This window comes from Rhipicephalus sanguineus, chromosome 3 (genome assembly GCF_013339695.2).
Source record: "Rhipicephalus sanguineus isolate Rsan-2018 chromosome 3, BIME_Rsan_1.4, whole genome shotgun sequence".
Taxonomy (NCBI): Eukaryota; Metazoa; Arthropoda; class Arachnida; order Ixodida; family Ixodidae; genus Rhipicephalus; species Rhipicephalus sanguineus.
This window is the reverse complement of record NC_051178.1, coordinates 157,066,840-157,094,012: the sequence shown is the minus strand read 5'-3', so window position 1 is coordinate 157,094,012 and position 27,173 is coordinate 157,066,840. Positions and strand designations below refer to the sequence as shown.

Below are 27,173 nucleotides of genomic sequence, written 5' to 3'. Positions count from 1 at the left end.
TACCCAGAAATTCAGACGTCAAACACATGCGCGCTTTGCTCAGACTATGCCAGCTTAGATCATACGCTCTGGCGGTGCCCTGCGTTACGGGTTCAAAACGTTATATCGTCAAAGTGGGATGCTGCGCTACGCAGTACGGATTTCAGGACGCAGCTATGGGCAGTCCAACGGGCCCACGACGTGGCGGACAGGTTAGGCTTATCTGTCCCGACGTGGGAGCGGCCCGCTACGTGCTAGTTCACGCCCCGACGGACCTAAATAAAGTTTTTCCATACCATACCATACCAGCATTCTTCGTATTTTCATTTGTTCAGACCAAACTTCGTCATTCTATAGAAAAAAGCTTGGCCTGTAGTCTTGTCAAATGTTCCTGTCGTGACACACGACGTTGTACTTGAACTTTTGTACGGTACCCGAAGCATCGGGGCAGCGAGTTGCTTCCGTGTTATGTTCATTCGGCTTGAGGAATTTTTGAAGGTTATCGACGCAAACGAAAAGTGCGAGGAACATTACATTGTATGGACGCCGGAGATGCTTTACGTGGTCATGCGCCTAGCAAGCGACACGAGTTGACATTGATGACGCAGGCAACGCACATTACACGCGTACACAACATGCACAAATAACACGAATGAAGCTTTTATGTTTGTTTTCTGCGGTGAAGTAAGAAAGAACTCTTCGAAAGTCCGCATTAAAAAAAACAAAGTACCGTAAGGAACATAAAATGACCACTGAAACGAACAGATACTAAAAGAGCGCGCCACAAAAGGAGAAGGAAGAGCCCCGGGCGCTTGTCACTTCCAGGAAACGTTGCTTTCTTCAAACGAACCCCGAAGCGGTTTTGGCGGCCATATAGATGTGTAAAAGGACAGCGTGCGCAGTATACAGCGTCGTTTGAGCGTCGAAAGCCGAGCCGACAAAAGGAAGGAAGCCGTTAGAGTGCCGTCGCAGTGCCCCAGCACTCGACGGCCGCACTTCCTCATAACCGCTCGGGGTGCTCCTCCATTCTGCAGAGGAGACAAAAAAGAAAAGGAAACAGCTGCAGATATGAAGCGGAGGAAGCGCTGTTTAGAACCATTCGCTCCCCATCGAGTGTACGCAATAACACAACGGGCAGTGCCTCGCTTTATAAGCCTCGAAGTACACAGCTGTCCGAAGACAAAGGCGTACGTTTATTCGCAACTTGGTGACGACGTCACTGCATGCGGCAGAAATTAAAGAAAAGAAAAAAAATCAAGACTCGTTCGAATGGAATGCCAAGATACACGGCACGACCGTCTAAATAAAGACCTCGTTTCGAGCTCTGCAGTTTCGAATAAGATGATAGCATCATATAATAAGAGTCGTAAGAGCTAACAAACGTGAAATATCTCTCGCTGTCTCTCTCTGCGAACGCACAAGTACGCATGCGACACTCCCCCCCCCCCCCCCCCCCCCCCCCTCTCCCTCTACACACACTTTTTCTATCGAAATACACGCACAGAGAAATTCGCAAGTGGTGGTAATTCGTTTATATAACTACATATACATGAATAAGTTAAGTAAGAGAAGAAAGGATAAAAGTACTGCTGACTGCCCTTTAACTGTCTAGTGCGAACTGCTGACAGCTGAATGGCGGTCACCAGCAAGAGTGGCAGTTGAGGAGTACAGGACATAGAAAGAGTATTAGAGACAATAGGAAGGTTACGCACTGACGGTCCGCTAGCGTGAACAAGCATTTACAGTTTTTACTAGCTATCTCTTTTTGCGTGCTATGCCTTCGTGCCCCGCCGCAATCGTGTTCGCGACAGCAATCCCGTAGCGGTCCCAGTTACGGTTGATGCGCATGACAGCTCTCGGTACGCTCTTGTCGGTTGGACGAACTGTACACGGTGCCTTTTTGCAGAGAGATACTAACGATTACTGTGCGGCGGCAAAATTGAATCTCGCTTCGCCACGCACACGGCGCTGTCACCGCCTGACCACTCTTGCCTGACCTTTCAATCTTCATCGGCTACGATGGAGCGAAAGGGTGCGCTGCTCGAAGTGTGCGTTAGGCGTGGCGTGACACGCGTAGTAGTACGTATTATTACGTTTCCGTTGTGTAAACGTCACGTACCGTCCTCTGCGTTGGTAGTGTTATTTCTTTCTTTTTTCTTTCTTTTTTTTAGACAGCGCTTTATGGCTAGGCCTTCTGACACTAAAGGTACGTAGAAGAACTCACATAATCGCAATTGCAGTGACTCGAATTTGTTAGAATTCTAAAAGAAAATAAAGTATATCAAACCAAAATATTGTAACGTCATGATTAAAATAGGTCTATGTCATTGCCTCAGTGCTTATGGGGCAAACATTTAATAGTTGATCGTCCCTTGTTCTTACTTCTCGTCGTACCTTCTTTTAATAATAATATAATAATAATATCTGGGGTTTAACGTCCCAAAACCACGATATGATTATGAGAGACGCCGTAGTGGAAGGCTCCAGAAATTTTGACCACTTGGGGTCTAAACCTAAATCTAAGTACACGGGCCCTAAATCTCGTGTACGCGGGCACCTAAATCTAAGTACACGGGCCTCAAACATTTTCGCCTCCATCGAAAATGCGCCCGCCGTGGCTGGTATCTTTTTTTCGCGCGTGTGTGTGCATGCGCTAGTGTGTGCGCGCATGGAATGACTGCGCATGCAGCTCTGACAACCACCAACATGTAGTACCAGTCTCCGACACATTACCATATTACTTACTCCTCCGGCGCTAAAGTATAGAGGCGCGAAGTTTAACGCAGTGAAAGTACGAACAATAACAAAGAATGAAGAAGTATTGGCACCTTGTGTTCAGAAGACGCTACGACGTTTCTGTTGATGCCGCCGGCGTCACTGACACCGACCGCTTTGGATGCGAAGAATATAAGACGCCACTCGTCGTTCATATCGTTAAGCAGCGCGCGATCACCTGACCTCAAGCTCAAAGATGTTCCTCCTCCTCGGGCCGTATTCTCAAAACTAGTAAGTGCTCTTTGCGATTGTACCCGCCGGCTTAGTTAGTCGTATACTCAGCTTTCGCAGCGTCACACCTTTCTTCAAGTTTCACTTGCGAAGTTTCCTAGCGTAAAATGTTTTTTCTTTTCTTTTCTTCTTTTTTTGAGGATACGACTTCCTGAACTGCGAACATGTGCAGTTACATGCAGAGCAGGCGCAGGTTCAATTTTTTCAATACTCGCTACGCTGCGCATTCTTTCTGAAGCTGCTGTGTCACCGAAGTGTCATTGGCATAAAGTTTCCTGCCATATTTACTGAAGGGAACTACGGTGCTGCGATCGCACAGCCACCATGGGAATGATGGGTAGTGCATGAATTTTCCTTGTCTTCGAGCTTGCGACTACGAACGCACTTGTGACTTTGTTTTTTGTTGTGTTTTGGCTTTTGTTTACGATAAAATAATGGCTAATTGTGAACCCATGAGCTGATTTAAATTGGTGAGCCTATGAAGGTCAAGGTGGTGAAGTGGGACTGCTGAACTTCTGCTGAACTTCGTCTTGCGACAAAGCGGCTGCAGGCCACACGGAGCCGAAATAACTATAGTGAACTAGAATATACTAGTTCTAGCTCTGGTTTACTACAGAAATGAATGAAGCTTACGCAAATCTATGTAATACCCATGAAACTACAGCCGTGCTGGCTGAAAGCGTCATGCGTTGCAGTTCCCATAGACACTAGCGCCACATTCCCCTCTAGTGTATTACTATGAAACTCTATGGTCATTGGAACTCCTATATACAGGCTTTGCTTGTGTCTTTCCTGCATTCGCAGCCCGTAGCTGCTGAGGCTTCGGCTACGACAGAAGCACGCATTCAACTGAGACCATGTGAACAATACCACACAGACGCGATGTCGGTGCGATATCGCGCTGTACTGCAGCGTTCTTTTTTTTTTTTTTGGTCGGCGATAAGCGTGTAGTAATAGGTAACAGTGCGTCCTCTTTGGCTACTGCGGTTGAAGGGTGTACACCATATGGCGTACCTATTGCTCGCGACAGAAGCGAATCCGTTGCACTATTTAAAATAGACGTGCCCACGCTATAGTAGACGCCATGGCGCAAAAATACCCGCGAGTGAACTTTGTTATACGTACTATTCATCGTGGTTGCATCAGCTATAAAGGCAGTCACTCACACATGCAAAAGAATATCGAATGTGACACTTCTCTACGGGAGTCTATTTTTCATCGTTTCCAAAGCGAAACACTAGCCATGCCTATACGACGTGAGGCGCTTAATATATCAAAGGCCGATTCGTTGTAGGGCTTCACGCGGGCGTCGATGTTACGAGCGCTGCCTGCAGCGCAAGTATATGCCCGACTGTGGCGCGTAATCAAACGAGCGGCAGGAAACGTCATTTTTATCGGCTGCCGCTGCCCTTTCGACATCTCGCTGCAAGCTGCGTGAAAAAGAAAATTTACGCAGGGTTCGGTTCAACTTTTTATAAGCTCGGGCGATAGAAACGTCGCCTACGCAGAGTGTCGCAGAATCGAGGTGGAAGCACACGCGCAGCCCAGCCCCGACCCGCCCGTTCGCAATTGAAGAAAATATGTTTTGATCAAACCGCACTCACGAAGACGACGGGTTTTAAAAAGAAAAGCTGTACGCGCGGCTGGGCGAAGATACACACGCGAACTGGGCCGTCCGATATACAAGAAGCGCTCGAGAGAATCGATACACCAGCAGCGACGTTAAAGGTCGAGCGCCGACGTGCGCTTCGCGCTAACGATGGGCTGCATCGCATATATACAGGGCCGCCCTTTGGTGCCAGCGAGAGATAAGGCGACGGAAATGAAGCCTCGTGGTGCGGCCGTAATCACGCAGAAAGGCGGGCGTAGACAATCTCCAGCGAGAGATACACGACAGCTTCGAGGCAGAGCCGTCACCGCCTTAGATACGGAAACCCGCCCGAGCGAGCACGTCTCCCATCTCGGCTGGCGGCGGCCGGAGCTACATAGGCTGCCTTGTGTGTATATAGAAGTGCACGCGACGTGCCCCGAAGTCGTAACGATGTGTAGCTTTTTTTTCGGGGAGAGGTGCCGCGGCAGTGTGTCGTTCCGGTCATTTGTAAGCCTACACTTGTTCGCTTGCCCTGCATTTGCGGTGACGTCCTTGTTTTCTCGCGGTCCTTGACACGAACGGGTCTGGTACAAGGGCGCCGAGTGCCGTGCGCTTCCGCTGCGTCTTTCTCCGCGATGGCGCCTCTGACACCATGTCAGTCACGTCGCCTTTAGTTGAATTTAATTGTAAGGTTCTACGCGCCAAATCCGCTATATAACCATGAGGCACGCCGGAGTGGGAGACTCCTAATTTTTTAATGATAATAATAATCGTAATAATTTGAGCGGTTTTACGTGCCAAAACCAGGATATGATTATAAGGCACGCCTTAGTGAAGGGCTCCGGTAATTTTGAGCATCTGGTGTTCTTTAGCGTGCAATAACTGGCATCCCACAGTACATGGGCTTCTAGGATTTCGCCTCCCTCGAGAGGCGACCGCCACGACCGAGGTCGAACCCACGGCCTTCGGGACAGCAGCCCAGCACCGTAACCCCGCGGCGGACTCCGCGGATAAATCTAGGTAGGAAGATGTTTTTGCGTATTGCCTGCATCGAAATACGGCTGCCATGGCTGGGAATCGAACCCACGTCCTCGATCTTAGCAGTGCAACACGTTAGCTGCTAAGCTATACCACGACGTTTCGTCCATCGCCCTCAGAAAGCGCGGAAGTGCTTTCACAGTCCTGCAGGCCGAGTTTGAGCAGCGAATGCGTAGACAGTGCACCAATTAAATATAACACGGCAGTCTTAACTATAGCAAGACATATAGAGACAATTTTCTGCGACATTGTGGCGACTAGATGGAAATCGCATGAGCGATGCCATCTTGAACAATAAACATGTTGGGACATTCGCGTGCCCGACTGTTGACTGATGGACTGGACAAATGTCGTTCTGTGTACATTGATCCTTAAGAAATCACTCTCATTCTCGTGGCCTGTCTTCTTCCTCGTAAGGCTGCCGGCAGCCAGCTATGCACGTCTACCGCGAGTAGAATATAGATTTTGCCTTTTTGAGGACGACACATAAAATGGGCACTGATGAATGTGCCTTAACGTTGCAGTAAGACTTTGGTCTGGGCGAGTTGGTTCATAGCAATGGGAAGGCACAGCGCAACTGAGACAATGGACAAGAACACACAACACAAACGGGCGCTGTTTGTGTTGTGTGTTCTTGTCCATTGTCTCAGTTGCGCTGTGCCTTCCCATTGCCTTAACGTTCTCCCGGAAACAACGATAAATGGTTCAGCAAAGGCCTGTACGCACTGTTACGAATGATTTTCGGTTACTAAAAGGGCAGCAATGACAGTGACGATAGCAAAAGGATTGCACCCTTAGCAGACGACATTTGTCGAACCGTCGCAAAGTAATATATCTGGGGTTTAACGTCCCAAAACCACCATATGATTATGAGAGACGCCGTAGTGGAGGGCTCCGGAAATTTCGACCACCTGGGGTTCTTTAACGTGCACCTAAATCGAACCGTCGCAAAGCTAACGCCATCACACTATTGCGTTCATTAGTTACAATTCCTTTCTGAACCATGAAAACCACGGACCTATTTTATTTTGTTAGAAAGAAAGAAAGAAAGAAAGAAAGAAAGAAAGAAAGAAAGAAAGAAAGAAAGAAAGAAAGAAAGAAAGAAAGAAAGAAAGAAAGAAAGAAAGAAAGAAAGAAAGAAAGAAAGAAAGAAAGAAAGAAAGAAAGAAAGAAAGAAAGAAAGAAACGTACGGTGTTGAAGGTAGGAAAAGAAGTTGCAGTGCAGGCGTATATAAAAGCAAATGGACACATTGCGATGATGCACGAACCACGGGTACTGAGTAAATGGGATCGTTTCAAGACATCAAATGTATAGGTACCGTCTTTTCTCAGCAGCCCGAAAGTGCCGATTTTATCGTAGTTTTTTGTTGTTGTTCATCACACATAGAACTCTGTCGTTGCCATTGCCTTGCAGTGCACATTTTATCCGGTGCAATATACGGTGTCGTATTCATCGGGTGCCTTCTTTTTTCTGGCCCCGGCAGTCGTGACACTGAAAAGAAGGAAAGACGTTCGCTTATCGCGTGAATGAGACTGACAGCGTTCTGGAGGACAAAACGTGTTATTTGTCACTGTCAGTCCCGAGCGAACGACACCGAAAAAAAAAACCCCAAGTAACAGCTCACGTTCCAAGATGCACCAGAGCCCTGAAAACGCCGTGGTCGTCGCTGGTATTCTTCCATTAGCGACATTTGCGACGGATCAAAGCAATATGGGGGCCACGTCTGGGAAAGAGGTCGCTTTCGAGTAGATGTACTCGAAGTTCTTGTAAGAACAAGAGACCACGCGAGGCATTGCCTTCAAGTAGAGTAGAGTAGATCCTAGAAACTCTGGCACACACCCACGCTGGGGGATTGGCCAAGAACCGGATAGTTTTTAAAATACATTTCTTAAAGTAAAGCTTAAATTTTTTTTTTCTATTTAATATGAAAGAAGTAAAAATGAAAAAAAATAATAAAATAATAGAATATAATGTAAACCTTCTCTGGTCATCCTCTTCTTCCTCAGCATCATTGTCTTCATCATCGGCGGCATCATTATTATCGTAATCATCATCATCGTTATGTACACTGCGGGACAAGGGCCTCTTCTAGCTATTTCCAGTTATTTGTTTCCTGAACTAGAAGCCCTGGTTTTGTCCATGCCAATTTTCTTGCGACCAATCCTGTAACACTAATACATCTCTGGTGATTCTATTCGCCTTGCGATAAATGCCTCGACAAGCTTTTCCTAACATCAACCAAAATATCGGGCACTCCCTGTCGTTCTCTAAGCCCCATCACTATATTATCGTCTCTGCAATTTGTGCCTAACATTCTTTTATCTTCGTTAGCGTTTCTGTTTGTGTGATTTATACCTAAACACCGTATGATGCAAGACGTGTACGAAGCGTACGAACGCGTAATACGTTGCCTCTCTTAACGATAATAGTATCTTTCGCTGCATTATCCAGGACGGAAGTCTAAGCCAGTTGCTTTAACGTTACTATTGGTAAAGCAGCGCGAAAGAAAAAGACTCAAATTGGGATGTTGGACACATGACTGCAATTGTGAAATATAGCATTTGTATCACCGGTAACCTTTCCTTGTGTCCCTATGTTTAGTGCCCCGTTCTTGATGACGTCCTGTCCCTTCTGCTTTCGGAAAGCGCAATGTCGAAGAAAAGCTTACTGTACTTAACTATTTCGATCAGTGGGCACAATGCGTCAGCTCTGGCAATGCCTCTACGCGGTAGGTATTGCCGGATGCCCAAGTTCGTCGCTGTGTTTGTTTGTTTAGTCTAAGGGATCATTAATTCGGCTAAACGCGCGTGCTGTGCGCTTGTGACGACACCCCGGGGACGCGTCAGCATTTCTTTCCCAACATAGCTTTCCGCAGTATTCTTCTTATTCAGTGTTTTCTCCAATATTATTTCTCATTTATATGAGCTTCACGAGCGCCCTCCACCGGATCCTACTGAATTACATTGCCGGAGCGAGTGTAAATTTGGATCTTCATTCATTCCGAAGGGCCTTGGCCCTACGAAAAAGAAAACAAAAATTAACGTCCAATTTTCTTTTCTCTGACCTTTCGCTTGTTAGAAAGCTGGCTTCTCCGCATAAAGCATTATTATATGACAAAGCACGCTTTAAAGGTCCAGTTCCGGAAAATAAGTAGCGGCAATCGCAACGAACCAGAAATGGTGGGAGATGCGCGACTAAGCGAAAACTTTAACAAATTCTGCAAGATAAAGACGAAACAAAAGTAAACAAAAGACTTAAACAACGCGTGTGTCGGTTTTTATGCGCCTCTTGGTTCTTGTCTTTCTACCACGCCGTAGATAAGACAATGCAAGCACTGACTCGCAACTGGAGAAAGTAAGAAAAGCGCGTGCTAAAGGAACACTAAAGTGAAATTATGGTTCAGTTTAAACGGGTAATGGTTATTTGAAAACACGACCGTCGTAAATTAGTTCGTCGAACCTCTCTGCGCTGAAAATCAACGTAGAAACAACCTAGCATCACTTAGCTAAAGCATAGCAACGACCTAGAAGCAACCTAGAAACAATGCTCATCATCTAGCTAAGGACCAGAAACAAACTAGACGCAACCAGTTCGGTACGTTAGGTGTATAGCCCCCTCCGAGGACAACGTACTTCATTTTAACCGATTGAGAACTTTGGTGGCTCTAGTAAACGGCATCGATATATATGACGTCACAGGAATTTGTTGTGGCTATTTCAGTGTTTCGTCGCCACCTGCATTTTCCTTTGTTTTTATTGCGTTTTCTCGCTTACCAAGCGTCTTCTCGCGGCAAGATTGGTGCTCTTGGTATTATAAAAGGGCTGTTTAACAGTACGAGAAAAATTGTTTTTGTCACAATCGCCCATGGCTATGTGATTTATTATACGAAAATCATCGCGAATTTATCGAGCCTGTCAATATAATCGAGCGCGCACTCGTCCCATTTAGACATAGAATCTCGCGTGTCCAGTGAGTGAAGAGAGTATATTTGCCGTTTTTCCTCAACCAGCCAATCAGCGCGCGCTGGAAGCGATATGATGGCGATAACTCCAAGAGTGGTCGTCACAGAATACGAGCCCAGTAAAACGTTTACGCGGTTTCTCGTTCATGCGTCATCGCTTCCATTGAAATGCGGCTGCATTTCAATGAAAGCGTAATGCAAACATGCACCTAAGTTTGGTACGCGCACCTAAGTTTAGGTGCACGCTACATAACTGTAGGAGACCAGGATCATTCCGCAGTACTGCACTCTGACGTGCATTCCAGATAATATGGTGTTGGCTGTGGCACGTGAAATTCCAAGACGTACTTCATATTAATTCTAGCATGTGTTTTTCTTTGTATTTCTTACTTTGTTTAATGTTTTTCGCACTTTACAACCATGATAATTCAACAGGTATCAATTAATCAGTATTCTCGTTCATGAAGACATTCCAATTAGTATAAATTTAACTATAGGTAAAAACACGCACGTATATGTATATATATATATATATATATATATATATATATATATATATATATATACTATTAACTGTAAGGGTAGTGGTTTGCGCCTGTCGGTGCTTCATTAGCGCAATCCATTACCCCTTTAGCGCACGCCGTTAAAGGTAGCTGTTTGAGCAAGTTGGAGCTCCGTTAGCGCAATGCGTAGCTCCTTCGGCGCAATACATTAGGGGCAGCTGTTTGGGCTATTTGGAGCTTCATTAGGGCACAAGTTAGCGATTGTGTTCTAGCTGTTGTTCGCTTATTCTTCGCGCTGTAACCGTCAAATCGAAAGAAACCTATAAAAAAGAACTGTTGATGTTATATATACCTAATACCAATGCCCCGTTTCCGCCAACAGTAGAATATCTGGTACAGGACTTTCAGTGTTTAAAGCGCTTGTGCTCACATACTTTTGCTATATACTCCATTCCATACGTAGTAGTCGACGCAGTGGTGGCTACGCAATAAGTGCGGTCAGCAAAATGTATAACTCCGCGCGCCTCATAGCCGCGTTTCGTCGTCTTAAATGCTCGTGCGAACAAAGCAAGGGCACGCGCGTCAGGCTTCGTGACGCTTCGAATGCAAAATAAAGAAACGAAGACATCGAAACGCTAGAAGATCTAGAACAACATATTCGCAGCCGTAAAATTGAGTTGTTTCTCTATAAGCCAGGCAAACTTCCAATTTATTACTCCCCATGCAGCTGAAAGAAGTCCCGCTGTGGGTGCGAAACAAGAATGAACTATTTCCTGGTGCGAACGCATCTACTGCGAGAAGCCTCCACAGCGTTGACCGGTATGCATGGAACGGAGTATAATTGCGACGCAACAAGTAAGTTACGCTTCGACGAAACGCAAGCTTTCCTTTTGTCACCGCCTAACACGGCAAGCGTTTATCTCTCTCCCGCCGCCGCTTCGAGTTAAAGCGGCAGTTCGCCATCCATGGCCCTTATCGGTTGACGCGTGTACGAAAAAGTGCAGCACGCACCACATGTCGCAACACACAGCAATGACATCCTTATCAGTCGCTTAATGCCGCGCGCGCGTCTTTCGTCTGCTAATGCGCCAACGTCGCGTCACGTTTTTTCCGAGCTGCAACGAGTAACGTCGTTGTTGCGAAAGTTATTTCGCGTCTCGTACAGTCAGTACAATACAGTCATTGCTAATTATGGTTGATTGGCTACTTGTGTGTAACGCGAACTTAGGCCCCCGGATGGGCGCCTAAGTATTTACAGAAGCAGCCGATTAGTTCAATAACCACTACACAGTGATCAAAGTTGAAAGCAAAATAATTTTGCTGTTCGGCAGCTGGAAATGATTCACTTGGTATGCACGGAACGAACATCTAGTTCGTTTATAGTTTTCATTTACGTATTAATTTATTCATTTGTTTCTTGTTAGCTTTTTTTACTCTGATTGATTGATTGATTGATTGATTGATTGATTGATTGATTGATTGATTGATTGATTGATTGATTGATTGATTGATTGGTTGATTGATTGATTTTGCGCACTACAAGAAGCGAGCAATGTGCTCCTTCTGAGCCGGGGGGCGAAACGTAAAACGCCGAATCACCGACATATCAGTGCAAATTGCAATGAAACCCCGGTGATCAAGATTGTTCCTCAGTGTGACAACCCTCATATTGATGTCTTCGTTCTGGCGCAAAAAAAAGAAAACAATTTAATTTGTTTTATCCTTAACCAATAATACATTTTCATAAAGATTTGTTTCGCTCTTTAACATTCCCCGTTCGTCCGACTGACCTTTTTATACGCTTTCTTTCGTCTGCCTCGGTAGTACAGTGGTTACGGTGCTTGGCTGCTGACCCCAAGGTCGCGGGTTCGATACAGACAGTGGTGGTCGCATTTAGATGGATGCGAAATGCTTGAGGCCCGTGTCCTGTGCGATATCAGTGCACGTTAAAGGGACAATAAAGACAAACAATTAGTAGGTTTAGATTGATAAATTGTACCCTAAGCACTCTAATTCCGTTAATTTCACCATCATAGGTTTATTAATAGAGGAGAAAATCAAGTTCAAAGTTTCATTTTTAAACTTCGCGCCGGAATCTCCGTGTGTGACGTCACGGATTTCAATGAGTAATTATCGTATCTTGACGCCATTGGCTCAACAGAATTTCCTCAAACTTGGTATGTTAAGTCTATGGCCCCCTCAGATGACAATGTACTTCATATTTACCGATTAGGAACTACGTAGGCCCTAGTAAACACCGTCAAATTATGTGATGTCACGGCGAATGGTGCGGAAATTTCCAGGTGGCGTCGCCACCCACATTTTCTTTTTGCGCGTTTTCTCGCTTACTAAGCGTCTTCTTGCAGCAAGCACGGTGTTTTTGGTATCGTTAAAGAGTAGTTTATTAACACGAGAAAAATTGTTTTGCTGTTTAGTGTCCCTTTAAAGAACACCAGATGGTCAAAATTTCTGGAGCGCTTCACTATATGCTCCCAAAGCAACGTCGAGCGGCGCCACTGCTCTTATCGCAACTCCCGGGGGCATCCACGGCCACAGCACTGCCGCACGCGCAGAGCTCTCGGATTGTATCTGTGGTGCGTCACAATGTAACTATTGCTGACTATCAGTGCTCCCGGCCGAATGAGGAGCGCATGTGCGCACGTGTCCTTGCCGCCGCTGCTGGCAGATCCGGCGACAAACCGCCTTCGCGGGCAATGTCGTCTGCCCCCAGTAACGCATAGCTCAGCCGCGGGATCGTCGCGCCCAAATTTGAGCTTGGGTTCCCCATGGTCTGCGTCATAATACCGTGGTTTTGGCACGTATCCCAGGCATTTTTATTATTAACCTTCCTATACCCTTTCTTTAGTTGCTTTCTTCCTCTTTCTTTCACCACTCCGCATGTCGTCACTTTCATCTGCTTGTAACGGAGGCGTCGACAAGTTGGCGAAATGGCATGTGGTCTCAGGATCATAACCGTGGCTTGGATACCACTGGACCATACCGCAACATAAAACACGACACTTACGCAACACTTACGCAATCAGACCCACTGCGTCTGTACGCATTGTCATGCAGACTGCGCACTGTCAGCGGCGTCGCTTATCGCGCTTTGGCTGCTCCGTGCTCGGCAGTTCAAACGCCGCTTCGCCTTCGCGATGTTATCGCTTCGAGCGGTCGGGCCATGCGTTATCTCGCCGACACTATTGACCGCGTCCATACACGTTTCGAGAAGGGCGCCGACACGCGGACAGCGATGTCTTTCTTTTCCTTATTTTGTCATTTTCTCACTTTCGTCATTCGTCTTGGGACGAGCTGCTTTGAAGCATTTCTCAAGCCTATCGGCTATTGCCTCACTTTTCTTTTTATTGCTATCATACGTATTGATTTTGAGTTGCCATGCCTATTTATTTTCTTTTTCTATGAAGTGATGGACGGAGCCTTCATTGCATCGCCAGCTTATACAATCAATTGTGAGCATTCCCATGGTGCCATGATGTTCAACGAGTACAAGCGAACACAGTCTTTTAACATGTGTTTGTTGCTGATTAGGAAAGAAACCACCTTCCTCGCTAATTTTGACTTATATCTTGTGAAAATGGAAGTTCCGACGTGCTATAGTCAGGCAGCGAACGTGTTTTTTTAGGTTGCTCGCAGCATTTGCGCATGGTTAAGTACCGCGATGGGTGCGCCGTGTTGCACAATGTATTGAGCACCTTGTCGATCGATGATCATGCTTACGAGGGGCGTTGTTGATGCACTATCTTTGGTAACAATCCACGAGAATGGTTAGATAAGAAAGCGAAACCGGTGTTTGTTGCCAATGAGTGTTAAATGCACTAAATTAGCGACTCATTACGAATAGCAAAGGATAATAACATTCCTAAAATTCATACCAGTGAAGATATCAATAAGTAATCGTGCAAATTTGCCGGCAGCCTCCTATCATATGTCGAATGGATCCGGGTTCACAGTAGAAGCTGTAATGCGTGAGGGCTATGATGTGATCTGGTTGGTTCAAGATTCGTCACTATGAATAGACGTCATCCTTGGGTGCCTCAACTTTTGTGCAGAGTAATGGAAAAGCTTCCTCGGCATTGAAGAAATTTATTTTGAATTAGATGAAGTTCATAGCTAACTATACAACGTATAATGCTTATTTATTATTCTACTGTTTCCTCATGATTAACTTGATTCTCCTAATTATAACGCGCTCTAAAAAGTTTAGCTGCATGATTCTAACGCTCTACACTTAACGCCCATGTGTCTATTCTCTCATTTTTAGTCTCGGTACTACGCGATTCACCCGGCCAACAGTGGTTAAAAACAATTAATGTTCAAACTCCCGTATGATAACCTAAAACTGTAAATAACAGTCATTGGTAAGCGTCCAGGGTCGTCAGTCACTTTTAATTCAAACAGCCGACGTCTTCATCGTTGTTGTTGCTGCTACTGTTTCATGCTTGCCTACGGCTCAACTCAGCGTGGCGAGAAAGAAGAGGGTTCCGTCCGAGACCTTGGAAATACGATATGCAAGGACGTGCCGGCATCCTTCATATGCCTATCCTCGCAATGGCGGACAGAGGAGAAACTCCTCGGGCAGTGCATTTTGGTCGTGTTGTTATTCCGGCGGTCGAGAAAGACTCGGTGGTACAGGCGCCACTCAACGCCGCCGCTCCAGTCGACAGGTGGCGCTTCTGTTAAGGGTCACCAGTCGACGCGGGAAGGGGGGGGAGGGGGCAGGGGGAAGAGGTTTTGAGAGGACGCGTGCCGAGGAGGGGCAGCAGAGGCGCGAGCTCTGGCCTTCGATCAGGCGGGTCCCCAGAATCGGAGGAGGGGGTAAGGATGAAAGGGAGGAGAGGTTGTAGGGTGGCTCACGACCCACCACCGTTTGACGTCACCGCCCTCACCCCCCCCCCCCCCGCAGGGAATCAATAGCGAAGCCCTGGCTCTCGGCTTTGGCCCCGTGGAATCGGAGCTCGAGAGGGCGGTTGCCCGACGCTGCAGGACAGCTGCCGCGTGCTGCCTGCCTCCGAGGACGACGCGCGAGGTTCTCCCGGCTGATGGTGCGCGGACCCGGACTCTCTTTCCCTCTTGGTGATGACGCGGCACGTTTCGCTCTCTCCGGAGATCGGCGGCAGGGCCAAGCCCCGTGCTCTTTCCTCGAGAGGCAGCCGTGAAGGCCGAGCAGACCGCAAGAAAATAATAACAGAGTCGAGAGAGAGTCGAAAGAAGCGCCGCGCAGTGATTCGCTTATGTTGCGCTGGCGTTGGCGTACTGCAGCCGTATAAGCGGAGCCAAAATGCGAGCTGCAGTGGAACTTTCCGCACCGACAGCAGCGCCATAGCGTACACAGCCTGTAAAAATGAGCGCAGAGGCACTGGTCGACATAATGTCGTGCGCGCATATTTGTTTATTCGGAATACACAATTCGCTGCGCGTGTTTGCGAGATCTGTATTTGTACGCGCGGGTGCGTGCTTATTGTTCAAAACATTCGCCGCTTCTTCGTGCGTCCGTGCATGTTGACAAAATACAAAGAGATTTTTGCACTCCGGGAATAGAAACCGATGGAAAGCGCTGTACAGTTAAAATGAGGATATGCTTTGCAACCAGCTTTGGTGACTTCTCATCTGACATGCTAAGCATAAAACCTTTATGAATTAATATGATGTACTCACTATTTGCTCCCTATTACTGCAGCTGATACGTGCCATACAGTAAATAATTACTATTATAATTCGTGAAACAATGTCACACTGCTAATTGTGATAGAACTCTTCGAATAATCCATATGGTGTGACGAAATTTCGCTTTCTGCATGCAGAATATGTTAAACAAATTTGTTATTGTTGATGAAGATCCCCAGCGCCCGAATACGCAAAGTTATGCGTGCGTAAGTTCAAAGAGCTCGGCCATGTTGGTAATAATATAACATTTAATCAATATCACACGAAGAGAACAAGTATCGAAAAAAAGAAAACAGAACGCATCGCTTTCACATGAAGTTTTCCAATCAACGAAAGATTATCTTCGCCGCAGCTTTTCGCACAGAAGTTGCAGCTTCCACGTCTTCTTGCTCAAATGCAACAGCTCAGTTAAATTTCGGTGAACGGACGACCTTCCCCGAGCCTATAGTGCTGACACTCATTTGGAGGTCTCTGAGCCAAAGAAGGCAGCGTGCGCAATCGATGTTGTCATCTTGGCACGAAGTCGAGGAACGCCTTGACCTTGCATCGCTCTTGGGGTTTTCACGGTTCTGCCACAGAAACGCGGTGTTCTCTCGAACGCAGTTCTTTCCTTGGCGAGGTATTCCTTTACATAAGCCTCTTGCAACATATGATGAATTTCTGCGACATTGTTTCTCAACTGCTCAAGAATTTTATATATATTGACACAATGCTCCGTCTATTCGTCCATCTCCGTTTCGACAAAGAGGACAAAGTGGTTACACAACCCATTTCTTGGTCAATCCTCTTTGTGGATATGAGACACGGGTACCATGAATAACACAACAACATATGCAAGCATAAAACTCTGCCTTGAAGTACAGCAATTCGTTTCATATACTAGAGGTCAAGCACCGCGCGTCCTTTCAAGTGAGACGAGTGAGAGACCGGCGCCACTACACCCTCTCCCAATTTTTATTATCTGGCTTGTTGCATAAGCTCTTGGGACAGACCTCGTTTTCTTCGTTGAGTCAAGTCTTGGTAGACGGTCGTGTCTGAGACCCAGCCGCTCAAGTATTCCATGAATTTATGCGCACATCCAACTTCAGCACATTTCTACTAGCGCGTATTCGTGTTCTGTGCGTTCACACTTACTACTGTTCATCTGTTATTTTTTATTGCGATAGCAATTATATGGACACTTTCGGCTGATTTTTGCCGTCGCTGTCGCCGTCATGTCCCGGATATGTATATGTATGTATATATAAAAATGCACAAAGAAAAATCAAGCAGAAGAAAAAAATTTCCGAAGCACCAGACCGGGGATTCGAACCATCGACACGCCGCTCCCCAGCCCAGCTGCATTAGACAACTCAACCATGCCACATGCATGCGCGGGCGAAATAACGGCGAGCTATTTATATACACCACTTACCGCTGGTGGTAAGCAAATCTCGGAGGTGCTTGAGCGTGTTATTTATCACGCAACTGCTCCTAATTTTATTTCAATTTGAAAAGTGCCCTTGAGACGCGCACGACAAAGTGGCCCTTTTCTGTACCCACTCGTGATGTGGAAGGAAAAAAAAAAACAAAGAACACCGGGCACACTTTACATCAGGACGCCCCCGTGTGGCAGAGACGCAGGGGGTCACTCCACACGCCGCAGTTTAAAACAAAAAGAAATATCTAAGAGGGCCTGATTCTCCATTGTCGACACTTGCAGCGAGTTGCTCATGCGCAAAGACGTAACAACTGCGACAGTTTTTAGTTCCCGCTTGCCCAGTGCATGCCTGTGCGTTCTCTTCGGGCGTCCTTCTTTGTGCTTGCAAGTATCAAGCTGCTTCTGGTTCTTCGTGTGACATTCCAATTTCTTGCTATCGCATTCATTGCTTCGCCCTTGCGGCGAAACTGTGACTTTTTTTTTGTGCTATTCGTTTTTGTTTTTTCTCTATCCTTTCTGTTATTCTCCCCCTCACCCCCCACCCCACGTGCAGCGTAGCCAACGGTGTCATTCCCCGTCGAAAACTATAAGACCCGGATGGAGTGATCAATCTGTAAAGTCATATAACGAGTTGCCCAACGTAGTAAATTTTTTTCGATAAACTTCACTAAACATTATTATCTCATGCGCTTTATTCGCGCGAATTCAGCTTCGTGTTCGTTTAAAAACATTGTGCGTCCCGTGGCCTTTTACGGCCAGCTGTGTATCAATCGTGCGCTGTGCGAAATTCGCAAGAACACGCCCCACGAGAAGTCATGCAGCGAGCCGACGCACCATGGTCGGGCCACACCGCCATATTGGATGAGAAGAAGGCCGGAGGCTGGGACTCGGGATACAAAATAGATGCGTTTATTCGGAATGCAGCTGCATGTATGTAAGGAGCGAGACGACGGAGTGGCTTGGGGTCGACCCAGGTTGACTCGTACCTAACTGGCTTGACTCATCATCGACCTGCGCAGAAAAGCCCTCGTCTCGCGACCGTGCGAGTGAGTCATTCGGGAAAATGCAGCACAACAGTGCGCGTGACTCGTAATGTGAGAGTCATTTATACGTCAACGTTCTATGTTATAATGGGAAACAACGTTTTTAACTGAGACACGACGTGATGCAGACTCTGTACGCATAGAAGCCGCCGGCTAATTTTCCGTATCTGGCTCGTATACGTCCGAACGTGTGCCCCTACCTTGCCTTCGTGCTTTTGTATCCACCCAGACGTGGTGGCTGTTAGGACCAGGTATCGCACCTGCAATCAATTGGGTCCAGTAATAGAACGCGCCGGGTAGCCGCCGAACAACAAGCCGCGGATCGATTATCGGGAAAGCTTCCTAGAAGGACCAAAGGTGACGTCGTCGTGTTTTTCTAGAGGCAATCTTCGTAAAGCATCCCAGCTGCCACGCGTAAGATCAGAATGAACGATGGGAAGGCTGTGCGGCTGTGCAAACATTCTGACAGGTGTACTCAGGCCCGCACGAGGCAATAACAAGGTCGTTCCGCTGAACATGACGCATGCGCATGCGACTGAGCGAAAGTTGCTGCGCTCTGCTACGGGCTCTTGCTACTCTTGTTATTGATCGTTTATGATCTCCAATTGCCGGTTATTGCGTTCGTCGCGATTAACTGATATATTAGAATTATGTAAACCGGTTAAGCACGACTAAACTATGTGATCTAAGCAAGTGGACCTAAAATCATCCACGCTCTTGAAAGAGGCTACCTTGCAAGTTCAAGGAACTCGCTGTATACGCTTCTTTGATGTTCTGATAACCACCTAACGTACTTTCTTTCCTTGGTGCATAAACACTTTTTCATTTGGACACCCTTGTAGCGCATGTACCGTATACGGTATAGAAGTAATCTCCGTGGTTGCTCCTCGGGTAGGGTAGTATAATAATAATAATTGTTGGGACCAAACAGAAAACATGTACCCGGCCAGGACTTCTGGATTGGCCTGAGCCCGCACAGCGTTATAATCTATGTCATATCATGCTCAATCAGTGCTGCCTTTTCTGACACACAGTAGAGCACACAATTAAGCAAGACAAGTGAAGTGCATTGTGTAACGGCTGCTCATAATCATACACTGGCAGCTTTCCAGTGAGTGCACAGTAATCCGACCAAGTTGATATCAATGTCGATGTACTTAACCCCCCCCCCCCCATTCCTACCTTTCTTTGCTTCCAAGCCAGGTATTAACAATAGTAATACGGCAGTGCTTAGTAAATTACAATATGTTTACTTTAAGATAATAATAATTGTTGGGGTTTAGCGTCCCAAAACCAGGATTATTACGAGAGACGCCGAAGTAGAAGGCTCCGGAAATTTTAACTTCGTGCCGGGCTCTTTACCGTGCATTAAATCTGAGCACACGGGCCTCTAGTATTTTCCCGGCATCGAAATGCGGCTGCCGAGGCCGGGATTCGATCCCGAGACCTTCGGGTCAGCAGTCAAGCGCCATAAGCACTAGAACAACGCAGCGGGTGAAAGGTAGCATACCACTTATTCTGAGGCGGTTAGCCGCTCTGCCTTTTCCCTCTATCCCGTTCCCTCCCTTCTACAGTCACTCCTCTATAGTGCACGTATTCAGTGGCATCCTATTTCATTCCAATTCAATGAAACTTATTCAATGCCATTGAGGTCGTTTCGATGAATGAATTGAAGCTTGTGACTACAGTTGGCACATAGTAAAGGGCAACATCGACGCGGATGTAAATCTACAACCTATGACAAACGGCTTATGTAAACACGGGACAATCACCGTGTAAATGGACTCTTACTGCGAATGCTCACGCATGAAAAGAAGCTCTCATACCATAAGTGCATTCGTATCAAAATTAGAAGCTGCACTAAGACATCACTGACACTTCCAGAATATACAAAATAGCTTCCAAAATATCAGCCAACCCTTCTCTTCCCCCCCCCCCCCCCGCTAAGTAACAAAGGGAATGGAGTGTAGGTGGTGTAATGAGAATATTGACATCTGGCGAGTACGAATAATATTACAAGTGTGAACTTGTTCACATGTAAATTGACGTCGTTTGGTCTTTATAATAACCTGATGAGGAGAACACATTTTTGACTAAATGTCACTTCATGTTTTGCGCAGGACAAGCTGCTCACGAAGCTGGAAGAGCATGAGCCGGAGTTGGCTACAAGTCAGGAGGAAGAGGTAAGTATGGCTCAGACCTTAACATATCCTCACCCATTTGGTCCTTGAGTTAGAAAGAGAGCTGGGCAAAATACCTGCCGACCATGATGAAATGAATAGCTTAGACAGAGAAAGAGCTTCTAGTTTTACAGAATAGTAGAGACGGATGATGGTAATAGAGATTTGCGTGGGCGTAAAGCTACTCGTCCTACATAGGAACAACACAGTTGTCTCTAGAAATACACAAGATATGAACCACTGTCATGCATTTAAGGATGTTATAGTCTTACCACCCTGTAACCTCAGATAGAGCTGTAGAACGAACTAGCAAATCTAGCTGCAGAAGTAATTGCCCTCCAATGCTGCTAACCACTTAGCCAACAAGAAAAGGAACAAGAAACGAGAAAAGCAACAAACAGTACCAGATGTCATGCTGTTGCGTCAGGGTGTCTAGCAAACGTCTTTGCAACCGTATGCCTAAATCCTTGCATTTATTTCTGTCCCAGTGCGTGGTCTGCGTGACAGCCAAGGCTAGCATGCAGACATTCCCGTGTGGCCACCGCGTCGTTTGCCGCAAGTGCTTCGTCAAGACCATCCAGGTGGCCGTGTCGCAGCGCGTGCTGCCCCTGCGCTGCGTTATTTGCCGCACCAAGATCGTGCGCCTCAAGCATTCGTCGCATGGTCACGCTACACCCGTCACACCCGGCGCACGCGCCCTGCTGGCACCCTGCGAAGCGCTGGGACAGACCCGGCCGGCCAATCCCTGGCCGCAGGACCTGCGCGGACCCGTCGAGCCGCTGCCCGCCAGCCACTATCGGCACAGTGCCGAAGCGTGTCGCTTCCACAGGCACCGGAGCTCCGTGGCCAGTTCTTCCACGCTCGCGTCACCGGAGGCGGCCTCGTCGAGCAGCGGCAGCATCTCCATCAGCCGTCGCGTCTCCTCGCCGCAACCGACCAGTTCGGGAGCCTCGAGCCCGACGTCGAGCTGCCCCGCGAGCCCCGAGGACGCCCCCGAGGTGCCTAGAGGGCGCCGCAGCGGCCTCACGCGAGCGGTCGTGCATCCGCCACCCCCCTTTCGCTCGCCACCGACACAGCCGCCGAAGGCCGCCTGTCCACCACCACCACTGCCGGCGCGAAGCCCCAGGACCCCAGTCCCGGAGTCTCCCTTCGGAACGCCGGAGAAAGAAGTGGCCAAGTCAACGACGCCACCTCCGAGGACAACCGCTGCTACGAAGACGAAAAGTCCGGGCGGATCACCGAAAGAACGCGCTGGCTGACGCGCCGGCCAAGACGTCACCGGACCGACCCGCACCACCCAGGCTGCAGCCTCCACCGCCGGTCAAGTCACCGTCTTCGCCAACTGCGCCGTCGACGACGGCGAAAAACGCCGGCTGCGGTGCTTTGCCCGGCGGCGTTGTCCAGCGTGGTTCTGGCTCCTCCGCCCGCCGAGGTGCGCAGCCGCCGTGGTGGCCAGCACCGAGTGAGTCCGGCGGGAAGCGTCTCTGCACCGACGGTACTGCCGCTCACGGTACGGCCGCCGCCACCCAAGCCGCGGCCACCGTCCCGCTTCGAGAGATTCCGCGACCTGCACGTGCGGCGGCCCACGTTGCTGCTACCCATCCCGGAGAAGGAAGAGTCCGAAGCGCTACTCGAAGCGGCCTTCTGCCGCGTGGCGCCCGGTGCGTCCGACCTGCTGGTCAGCGCCTCGTCGCCTAAGATCGTGCTGCAAGACCGAGCGCCTTTGCTCCAACCGGACTCGCCGGACCGCCGGCGGACTTCGCTGCGCAGCCAGCTGCGTTCCAAGATGGCGGGCTTCCCGAGCCTGCTGGGATCGCCGCTGAGGGCGCTGCGAGGTGGCGCGCGTCATAGACGCGTGCCAGACGTCAACTAGACGCCGGCTTCCTCCAGACAGCGGAGTCTTGATTGCGACGAGACGAGGACCTCCGCGCGAAGGTTCGCCCCCTTCGCGACGGAGGTCCCCGAGGCCAGTCGCGGCCCCCCGACGACAACACGGCGAGAGGGCAGCGACGACCCTTCAAAGTAACCCCCGCGGCCCCCGCTCAACAAGAGACGCCACTCGCGCCCTGTAAGGCAGCAGCCGATACAAGACACCGAGTACCGGACGCACGGCCCAGAGCTGCCCGCGGGGTCCAGCGGACGAGCACAACGAAAACCAAGGCGACGTTAACGACGCCTGATGGCAGGCAGCTGCGCCCGAGGCTGCCTCGTGACGAGAACGTGCCAAAGAGGGGCCCCCCCTCCCAACCCCCTGGTGTCTGTACATAGGCAATCTCTTCCCGTAGTCTTCCCACAAAGTCGTCCACCCGAGTTCAGTATTGAGTGTCGTGCAGCCGAGGCCGCGGCGGCCAATCACGCCCTGAGTGCCATGACGCCTAGGCTTAGGGAGGGAGTGGCACCGTACGCTCACCGCGAGCGAGCCCCGTTGTCCGCATTGTCAACTATAACGTAGAAGAAGCAAAATTACAGATACGAAGGGAATAGTTTCTCACTCGAGAAGTTCGAAGGAATAGAGCTGGAAGGGATACGTGCACTCTGTGCCGACATAGACGCTTGCAGTTAGCGTAAGAGCTAATTACCTAGCGTTAATGGCATTCAAATAGGCATAAACAAGAAGGAATATCATAGCTTCTGCCAGTACAAGAGTCACTGATAGTCATTAAAAGACCGTGACAATGTTGGAGGTTCACACTGCACTATGATACAGGACGAAAAGAATGTGGTCCGTCCACTCCCACAGCAAATCTTGCACAACTCGCAAATGAAGATTATCGCAAATGAAAGACCTGTTGGCTGTTCTCGCGAGTCCTAAATTACAGAGAGAACAACTTATGTTAGCTTCGGCGCTACTTACAAACCATCAAAGCGCAAGGTGGTATCTTCTTTATCACGGAATAATTTCAATCGCCACGTGGCACAGCCTTTCACTTGTGGGAGCAAAAGAAACGGGACTGCCAGAGTCGGCTGCATTGATAAACGTTTACGAAGCTGCGCTAAAGGTTAGCCCTTAAGCGTAGTCACTTCTATGATAAGAGAACTGCGCTAGATAACGGGGCACGTTCGGAGTGAGCCGTTCGTTTGTTCCTCTCTCTCTCTGCCTCTGTGTTTCTCGCCCAAGTGCACACAGAGCGACGATAGGAAAGATAAGGTCTCTGACCGATAAACGCTGTCAAAGCGATAACATCTCCGAAGCTTAGATTATGATTGTATCAAGAAGCAGTTATCCACAAAGACGTACGACCAGCTTTGTACCGGTAGTCGTCATAGAGCCACATTGTGCTCAGCTGTGTGGTGTCAATGGGCAGCAGCGCTAGCGCATCGGAAGGGCCGGCAGGTTACAAGAAGGCCATCTCATGGCCCACAACAAGGACGCGTTGCGGAGGTGTCGCCGCGCAGTTTATCGAAAGTCATGCGGTGCCTATATACGACGCTGTCGTTGTACAGCGGGCAGAAGCACGTCAACCATTTGGCCAATGCTCTCTTGTTATGTCAAAAGAAATCGTTTCAGCTGACTGAGATTCCATCGATAACATTTATCGAAGGACTGTAACTCACTGGGAACGATATGGAAGGACAGCCGTTTTCGGACGCTGACTGGTGAAAACCTCCGTTTTAAGAGTCACCGTCCCTGCACTGATGATGTTAGCTATGATCCGAAACGTCAGCCACGTATAGACAGGCTCGTTTTTCCCGAATCATACTAACCGGCAACATTTTGGTATCTACAAGACGAATAAGAAGCCTCGAGCGATTTCTTAAGGAACGCTGCTTATACAAATGACATTTCGATGACAAAACCGGCGACGCGTCCTGCTTCGCGTGTCGGCTGCCCCGACTCGAGACTGCCCGTTCAAAGAAACCCAAACTCAGGGGTCTGGTTGCAGATGGCATAGTGAGCACGCTCAACGCTTCTTGTTTTTCTTTCACGTTGGCCAAGCCGCCCTCCGATGTGCAGGCGCGGCCGCCGCGGACCTCGGTGCAGTCGGTGTGCCTTAGGCCAGTGCTCCGCCGTCGAAGTCTCCACGCTCTTCATGCCTGCTAAATGACACGTACGCGCTCTTTCCAAGGCGGCCATGTACTACATTCATTCGCCGCGCCGCATTGGAGCGAACGCAGCGCTTAGGTAACATCCAGTTTCGACAATTTGCAGTCGCAACGTCACACACGTTGATTGACACTTGCGGTACCATTTACCATTCATACAGCGACGAAAATACATGGAAGCGAATGGAAGCTCTAACAAACCCTCGTTACCGTAAGTATGTACGAGTTGGCCCATTTTGCGTGACATCGCGAGCAAGTCTCAAAGGCTTCGCGTTAGCTGCGTCGTTTAGATTGGAGTTGCGGGCCCAGAACACCCACGCCATGGAAGACCCGACAGTCAGGCGTAGCCTGCGACAGCGTGCCTACCGAATCTTGTTGCCCTAAGCTGCTTCTAGAGAGTTAACTATATAAATATATAGCATCGCAGTTTGGCGCCGACATGTATTCTAATGATACGAAACTAATCGGTGCCCTTGCGGGGAACTGTTACTGCTGGTTATGAGCTGCTGAGAGATATAAAATGTTGAGAGTTGAACTCTAATAGGCGTTGTGCAGTGTTTGTGTGCTAGAGGACATCGTGAAACTGGTTCAGAATGGGAGCAAGGAATGGACAGCTATTCTGATGGCAAAGTATCGCATTGTCTTCAATTATTGATGGCAACGGCAGGGACAGTGATAGTGTTGAATGGGCGCAGCGTGCAGTAGCGTGCAGTAGCGTGCAGTAGCATGCGCTAGCGTGCAGTAGCGTTCAAGTTATTGTATGTTTGCGGGAATGAAAAAAAAAACGGACAGATAGTGAAAGTGTATCAGCAACGTTTGACGGGACGCCACACGCTCCGAGCCCAGGCTTTTGTCACCATAACTTGGTTGTACTGCTTCGAACTGAGCAACGAACCTGCGTCGTTTAAGCTAGCCAAACACCTGCTGATCGAACGATTATTTCTGATGAAAGTGACGTGTTCCTGAGTGCGTAAAGTTGTGTGCAGCGTGCCGCGGGCCGTAGGTGTAGTGGCATAACGATAAAAATGAGCGGCGAAGAAGCATTTTGAACTATAATTTTGCATTTTAAACTAGATCGGTGTTGAACCGAACGCCCTTAGCCGGGGTAAGACTTAGTCCTACAGCAGCGCATTTACAGAGGGAATCACTACGTTTAAGTATATCGCCTTTCTATCCCTTTTCGCGTTGCTGCTCTCTATTGTCCGCAAAGAGGTTTCCAGGTTGCCTATGAAGAAATTAAACTACACGCTGACGTCTTCGCAATGGGCAAGAAATAGCATTTCTTTAAATCAGCATAGTACAACTCTCTCTCAACTGCCACACACACAGACGCGGTCTGTACGAGTCGCGCGTGCTTCGTTTTTATACGCCGACCAGTACAGCGTTTTTCCCGTCGAGAGCCGTAGATTTACGAACGTACATTTCGGTGCATTCCGTATGCACGAACAACGACGCAACCCCGCAATTCTTCCAAGCCGCTGGCGACTCGCTGAGCGATTGCACTCAATTACGCATTTATCGCGCCTCCTTTTGATTTCCCGCAATTAAGACATGCCCTTTGCTCGTTCAGCGCTAAATATTAAGGTCTCAATCACGATTATGACGACGTCGGCGTCATAAATGCGAGAAGTGCAGCCTCGGATAGATTACCGTATTAATTACCGAATCCTGACAGATCAATACTACCGCAATAACCGCCCCATTCCCCTCCCCCTTCCCCCCTACCGAGTCATCGTCCACTCCAAAGATGCGCTTTATTTCACCCAACGTTACGCTGTGGCGTTAAAGCACAGACGAGTAACAAACCTAGCGTGGAGTAAGAAAGGGCGTGACCACTAATTGACTAAGTGTCACGAGCTTTTAGTTGGAAACTACTTGTCACCCCCATCGAAGATTTTTTTTTACGAAGCATGGTCATACTGTGCGGTACTTTACAGCTTATAAGGCTGCCAAGTTTACAGCTTGCATAACAGACCTGACTCAAGCATTGCGTGCTGTTGCAGCGTCAATGCGTCAACGCCAGTGGCCTCTTCATCTCGCATTAATCGCAAGTACCCAATCTAAAGAACGGAAGAAGCCTCAAAGCTATGAAGACAAAACTGTGCATAGGCAAAAATCAGATGTATGCATTAAGGGATAAGGAAGGCAAGGTCACAAACAATATGGATAGAATAGTTGAGGTAGCGGAAGAGTTCTACAGAGATCTGTACAGCAGCCGAGCCATTCAGGATGATAACGTAAGAAGGAGTAATAGCGCAGAGGAATCTGACATCCCACCAGTATTGACAGGAGAAGTAAAGAAAGCCCTAAAGGGAATGCAAAGAGGCAAAGCAGCTGGTGAGGATCAGGTAACATCAGACCTGTTGAAAGAAGGTGGAGAGATTATGTTAGAGAAACTGGCCACCCTGTATACGAAGTGCCTCTCGACGGGGAGGATACCAGAATCTTGGAAGAATGCCAACATCATCTTGATCCATAAGAAAGGGGACGTCAAAGACCTGAAAAATTACAGGCCCATAAGCTTACTGTCGGTTGTCTACAAGCTATTTACAAAGTAATTGCTAACAGAATTAATACGACATTAGAGTTCAATCAACCAAGGGACCAGGCAGGATTTCGTACAGGATTCTCAACAATAGACCATATTCATACTATCAATCAGGTGATAGAGAAATGCGCGGAATACAACCAACCCCATAACATAGCCTTCATAGATTACGAA

At 48.2% G+C, this 27,173-nt stretch overlaps 1 protein-coding gene across 1 annotated transcript in view; it reads left to right on the top strand.

The window, feature by feature from the left end:
* The window catches only part of LOC119387561 (phosphatase and actin regulator 4), a 40,672-nt gene extending 18,654 nt beyond the window's left edge, over window positions 1-22,018 (top strand). The window contains exons 2-3 of the mRNA XM_037654989.2: window positions 20,348-20,410; window positions 20,896-22,018. Of these exons, the coding sequence (XP_037510917.1) occupies window positions 20,348-20,410; window positions 20,896-21,666 (834 nt within the window). The 3' untranslated portion in view covers window positions 21,667-22,018. The remainder of the gene's footprint in view (window positions 1-20,347; window positions 20,411-20,895) is intronic.
* The last annotated feature ends 5,155 nt before the right edge of the window (window positions 22,019-27,173 follow it).